Source organism: Cynoglossus semilaevis, chromosome 13, assembly GCF_000523025.1.
Source record: "Cynoglossus semilaevis isolate Cse_v1.0 chromosome 13, Cse_v1.0, whole genome shotgun sequence".
Classification (NCBI taxonomy): Eukaryota; Metazoa; Chordata; class Actinopteri; order Pleuronectiformes; family Cynoglossidae; genus Cynoglossus; species Cynoglossus semilaevis.
In genome coordinates, this window is record NC_024319.1 from 1,481,677 (window position 1) to 1,488,559 (window position 6,883).

General features: G+C 43.3%; 1 protein-coding gene across 1 annotated transcript in view; it reads right to left on the bottom strand.

Moving 5' to 3' along the window:
* LOC103387995 (POU domain, class 2, transcription factor 2) overlaps positions 1–5,941 on the bottom strand; it is a 32,092-nt gene extending 26,151 nt beyond the window's left edge. Inside the window, exons 1-2 of the mRNA XM_025061454.1 lie at positions 5,370–5,941; positions 466–531 (exon numbers count right to left, since the gene is read on the bottom strand). Coding sequence (XP_024917222.1) covers positions 466–531; positions 5,370–5,382 — 79 coding nt within the window. The 5' untranslated portion in view covers positions 5,383–5,941. The remainder of the gene's footprint in view (positions 1–465; positions 532–5,369) is intronic.
* Positions 5,942–6,883: the final 942 nt, after the last annotated feature.

The following is a 6,883-nucleotide window of genomic DNA, read 5'->3' on the forward strand; positions in this document are numbered from 1 at the left end:
AATAAGCAGTGGTTTTCTATACATATGTACATATATATATATACTGTATATGTATATATATATATTTTTTTTTTTTTTGTTCCAGTAAGCAGCAGTTCATCGAGAGTACTAGTACTGTCAGAGTACTGGTAGTGTCAGAGTACTAGTACTGTCAGAGTACTAGTAGTGTCAGAGTACTAGTACTGTCAGAGTACTAGTACTGTCAGAGTACTAGTACTGTCAGAGTACTAGTACTGTCAGAGTACTAGTACTGTCAGAGTACTAGTACTGTCAGAGTACTAGTACTGTCAGAGTACTAGTACTGTCAGAGTACTAGTACTGTCAGAGTACTAGTACTGTCAGAGTACTAGTACTGTCAGAGTACTGGTACTATCAGGGTACTGGTAGTGTCAGAGTACTAGTACTGTCAGAGTACTAGTACTGTCAGAGTACTAGTACCAGTACACCTGTCCATCTGCAGCTCACCTGTGCCCTCCATGGGGGAGTCGACCCCTTCTTTGTCGGCCTCTCCTGGCTTCGACATCCTGATATCTGTCACAGGAAGAAGGAAAGAATGGGGAGGAGGAGGAGCTGTCAATCAACCCTGAGACAAACATGTGTGAAAGAGCTGAGCACGAAGAACGAGAGGTGAGAGAGGATGTCCAGGGCGTTCGAGTCTGAGTGGGTTGAGTGTCATTGGGTCACAGAATGAACCCACACCCTGTACACACACACACACACACACACACACAAACAGCAGTGTGGCTGAATCATCAACCACACAAGAACTCAATCTTTCCTCTCATCGGCGGGTGGATGGGGGGGCCCCACCCCTTCCTGGTTAACGGTGGGCGGGGCCCCCCCCCCCCCCCCCGCCCCCCCACCTCTGTTGCGTTGGTGATAAATAAAAGGAGGCAAAAATGATTATTTTGACAAATGTTTTTAAAAGAGAGTGAGACCTGGAGCAGGAGGGAAACAAATCAAGAGTTGATGAACAGACAGATTAACAACTGGTTTATTAGAATTTATTTATAATTATTTTAAACTTGTCAAGGAGATATTTAGCTGTTTGTGATTTTTTAATAAAGATTGTATCAAAATGATTTAAATGCATTAAAACGTTTAATAAAACATTAAACAAAAGACCAACATATAAATGTTTAAATCAAAAAATTAACAATGTAATATTACATTTACACAATTAATTATGCTTTATTTAATGCAATTATATGTAATGTTAACTTTCTTTTAGCTCAAATTGATTTGTTGTCCATCTGTAGAAATGTTAATGCTTCAGGATTTTACACCTTTAATTTTATCATGAAGTATTTGTTACGATGCTGCAGGGCTGTGTAGAGATACTGAGACAACAGTACAAAATACTGCAATATCGACATTGATGCAACTGAGATACTACAGTCACAATGACATATAGAGCCCCCCCCCCAGTGTCACTGTAGTCCCAGTGTGATCCTAGTCTCAGACTCTGCCCCCCCCCAGTGTGATCCTAGTCTCAGACTCTGCCCCCCCCCAGTGTGATCCTAGTCTCAGACTCTGTTCCATCTGAACATCAGTTCCTAACTCTGGAACAGAGGGATCTACATTTGGAATCACTAGAGAAGAAAGAAAAGAACAAGAACATGAACCAACACCAGGAATATTGGAGAAAATCAATGACTGATCAATGACTGAGGAGATTGATACGGGATCAGGAGAGGACAGATGAGGAGAGGACAGACCAGGAGAGGACAGATCAGGAGAGGACAGATGAGGAGAGGACAGATGAGGAGAGGACAGATGAGGAGAGGACAGATCAGGAGAGGACAGATGAGGAGAGGACAGATCAGGAGAGGACAGATCAGGGGAGGACAGATCAGGGGATACTTCAGTTCACTCTTAAAAATGTCGTCTCTTCTTCACTGCATTATCTGCACTTAATATAAAAAAAACTAAAAATATTTTTAAACAAATCAAATTACATGTTCAAAACATGATATGAAGCCAAAAATTTGACTATTAACAATTAAAATGAAAAAAAGTCTTTAATTTGTGCTTCTGTCCAATTAAATAAAATCAGTTCAGTATCAGGAAACAAGTGTGAATTTGTTCTTACAATATTGTTTTTTTTTGTTTTTTTTTACTGGCTTTTAACTTAAAAAAGTTTGACTTTTTTCTGTGATCAGTGAGTAGACGGTGATTCTCTGTAGTTTCTGACTGATTTCTGCTGCATCATCAGGTCCACTTCACTCCCTGATGTTTTACCAGCCGTCTCCAAACGTCTGTTAGCCTCAGTTAGCCTCAGTTAGCTTCTCACTACAGTTGATGTTAATTATTAATAACACGGGGACACGTTGGTCGTTGGTCGTCCGACCCAGCAGGACATTTTTTACCTTTAACTTCAGCTCAAGCCGACGAGTTGATAAACACAGTGTGTGTGTGTGTCTGGTTAATGTACACTAACATGGTTAGTGTACATTAACCAGACACACACACAAAACATGAGGGATTTATTTAATGGACTTTTAAACAGCACACACACACACACACGCGCGCGCGCTCACAGAGAGAAGGGAGAGAAAGAGAGAGGGGGGGGGGGGTACTTCCCTTTTATGAGAACATGCAAATCTGTCCAACCATGAACTAATTATATCTGCCACCTGCCCCCCCCCCCTCATCCCCCCAATCATTCTTTCAAACATGAACAGCAGCCAACGGTCCACTGGTCAGACTTGGCTTTGACCATCAGAGGGCAGCAGTGGTACATGGATGAGAGAACGAACCTGCTCCGCTGACCACCACTGACCCGGTGCAGGGCCGGGGTCTGATGAACGAAGCCCCTCCCTGAGCGAGTGACAAACGGCTGTGTTTCACTGAGACAGATGTAAAAGCCACTGATGTTGATCAAAGTGCAGACTTTAGAGGAAGTGGTCATTTCTTCAGCCTCCACCACTTTATTAATACGCTTCACTCTTTCACACAATCATCTTTAAACTGACTGTATTTATTAAAAATAAATAAAAATCATAATTTACTGCTTTTTTTCTTTCAATCACATCATACTTCAGTGTATTGGAAAATCTGGAGTCTGAAATGCCACACACACACACACACACACACACACACTGCAGGAATTCCCTAACAGGAAGAAACTTCTCCAAAAACGACTAATTAATGACCATGATTGTGCAATCATCCATAAATACCACCGGGGGCAGATTCTTGGTGTTTACAACATTTCTTCACCTCTGACTTCGGGGGAAGAGCTTCAGTATCAGTGGCATCAGAAAAGTCCAGCATCAGCCCACGTTACAACATCGTGACATCACTGCTCTCACACCCTGACCGGCCTGTGGCTTAGTGTGCGGCACTCGAACCCAGGACACCACCAGTTCACCAAAGAGCACGGGACAGTGGGATTTGATTGATGGTTAGAAGTGGCCAACAGACAGTAGCATTGTGGGTAATGTGGTCAGTTATACAGTGCGGGGACAGTATATCAAGTCACTACGTCTTTCTCTCACTTCCTCTCCCGACTTCCTCTTGAACTGTAGTGAACGTGGCGTCCTAAAGCCAACACTTACTGTCAGCGTGGCTATTAATATTAGCCCTCTCTCTCTCTCTCTCTCTCTCTAACCCTAACTCTCTCAGACGCAGCTCTAGTTGTATATGACACGGAGCAGAGTTTCATGTCTTAAAGGCTTTTACACCTGGAAGACACGGCCGACGACGAAGACGAGGAGTCTTCAACAAGTGTGAACTTCTGCTGTCTGTCTGACACTCACACACACACACACACACACACACACACACACACAGTTAACCTGGTCAGTTAGTGCTGTATAATCCTGTGTCATGAACAGATGATGCAACACAAATCAAGAAGAAGAAGAAGAAGAAGAAGAAGAAGGCTGTGTTCTCTGCCTCGACTGTTTCTGTTTGTCTCCTCTGGGTATTTTGGTCAAAATGAAACCGACTCAGAACCTGTCCACCTGTCATCTCCCCACTTCCTGCTTCAGGATGCGACCCCAGGGCCACAACTGCTGCCTGAAAACTGGATCCATTACAACAAAAATCAGAACCAAAAGAATGAAAGAATTTTAAAGATTTGAATTTAGAACATTTACTTCATTAGTCGGTCCAGACGTGTGACAAGAACGGTGAAATGAATGAACGCCACATATTTAAATTAACAAATTTAAACGTTCATCAACCTAAAGACGAAAGAGAAAAATCTGGAGTTTTTTCAGTTCAACTTGTAAAACAGTTTTAGAACTGGACTGATGTTTGACTTTTAGTTTCAGATTAAACCAGGAGATTTTATTTCCTCTCTGGTTATTTTAACATATTAAACATGAAGTGTGTCTAAATGTAGCTGGGCCTCACACACACACACACACACTTTTTTTTACTGAACAAAGTAGTTACATTTATTTGATCTGATTGTATTTATTCTTTTTTTTTACTGCTTTACCGTTAAATTTGTAGAAATGAAAAAAAAAATCCTTTGAAGATTCAGACAATTTGAAGATCAAACATAAATCCTCAGGGACAGTGGAGCGATATTTTAATTTGTCAATTAAAAACAACTACACAAACATGAACTGTACCAGATCAAGAACGGCTTTTATTTTCTATATCATCAACAAAGTGTCGATGAAACAACCTGACATCACAACCATGGTAAATAATAATTAGACTAATTAGGATTGGAGCTCATTTAGAAATCAATGCAGGAAACGTCTGCTGGTAAAAGAAGTCCTGAGGGTCCACGGACCACCTGAGGGTCCACGGACCACCTGAGGGTCCACGGACCACCTGAGGGTCCGCGGACCACCGGACCTACACCACACTGGTCTGTTTCCATTTAAACTACAACTGGAAGAACGCGTTATTCAAGGGGAATTCTCTTCAGGTACTGGCACCAGAGTGACACCTGAACGCACCGTCAGCAGAGTAACAGACGAGGTAACGGAGTACTGCAGTACACAGAGTACTGCAGTACACACAGAAATACTTCACACAACTTTACCAACAGGTTTGATTAACATTCAGAGTACGTACACACACACACACACACACGCTGAGACGGGCCATGGACTAGAGAGGTGTCTGACCTTTTTCACTGCCTGCGACATCCATCCATCCCTCCATCATCCATCCATCCATCATCCATCCATCCATCCATCTCTCCACACCACCTCCTGCTCTTTGATGCGCTCTAATTAGCTGAGCATCTTAGACCCAGTGGCATTAATCAACAATGAAGACACACTTTGGTCCTGTCTCTCTCTCTCTCTCACACACACACACACTCACAGCTACATGAAGCTTAATTGCTCTGCGTTAATGAAGGCCAGCAGACTGATTTAGCTGAAAAGGCAGTCACTCACCTGGCAACCACATACTGGAGCGGTCCTTTGATGCTGTGTGTGCTTGTACGATGTGTGTGCGTGTACATGTGTGTGTGCTCTCTACGTAAAGTAAAACTCTCTCTCACCAACTCAGCTTGTCACCAAAAAAGGAGGAGTGTATCAGTGTATCAGCCTCCCTCTCTCTCTCTCTCTGTCTCTCTCTCTCTCTGTCACACATGACCACACCCCCCAAACCAACAGGAAGTAAACCTCAGCACACACCAGAGAAAAACAACAATATGAAACAGAACAGAAAGGAGGACAAACAACAGAGTGGGAGAGAGTGAGATTGAATGGGAGGATAAAAAAGGAGGGGAAGTAGGAAAAACTGATCGAAATTGATTCTGCGGCTGGAAACACACTCTCTCTCACACACACACACACCAGAGACCTTTTGTGGCTTTCACATTGTCACTGCATGTGTCAAATTATTTCGAAGGCCGTGCAGCATGAACTCATCTGTTCACACGTTTTTCCTCGTAGCTAAGCAATTCTACCAGGCAACAGTTGCTAGTTTGGTGTTAGCTTTAGTCACGGCCGTCGGTCGTCACTCTCACCTGTGTTCGCGGTGCAGCGTCTGGCAAACACGGTGGGTGTGTGGCGATCTGCCGGAGGAGGTGAACTCCGACGACAGAAGACGTGAGGCATCCTCAGTTTGTTCACGGCTACGTCGAGGGAAAAACTTTCTCCACGACATCGATGAGCCACCGCCGCGGCCTGTGAACAGCCCACAGGGTGACAGGCTCCTGTGGCGGTGACTAACAGTGGCAGCATCTTAATGGAACATTGTAGAAAAACAGAGTGTAACCCGCTGTATCAGCGACACCCACTCTGTTAATCACATCAACCGACGCTCGACATACTGAGAACTAAAATATAAAAGTAACGTCAGCAAAAAAACACTGCGTGGATTCTCTTTAAATAAACACAAACGGAGAAAGAGGCCAAAGAACCGACTAAAACACCCGGTGTCCCGCTTTGAACGGCGCTGCGGGGCTTTAGGACATGTTTTTAGTTGCTCCACATTCATATTTGCTAGAATATTCTGTCCTGACACGTTGTGACGTCACCTATATTTAGTGGTTGTTAAGAAAGTAGAGCCAACTGTTTTTTTAGGGCTCAGCGACGTCTTTCAAACCGCGCGAAAGTGCCAATCACAGGTTGACTGTATCAATCCGCCCCGTATAGATAGTTCTCGATGGACGGTGTGTTTTCCTACTTGTACGACGAATATTCTATGCTATAATTAACGACACGGGAATTCCTTAATTTATAGGTTAATTTAATTAATTAAATTTAATTATATGACAGTTCCCGGGGACACGTACGGAGCTTCACGTCCAAACTACTCCGTAACGTACGTGGTGAAGTGTCAGTGTTCTTGACCGTAGGTTAAATGGCTGTTAAGCCGCTGGTGCGACACGTTAACGTGAGATATTTGTCAAAAGCGACTAAAAAGTAGAGAAAGTGCAGGTTAATTTTAAACGGAACAT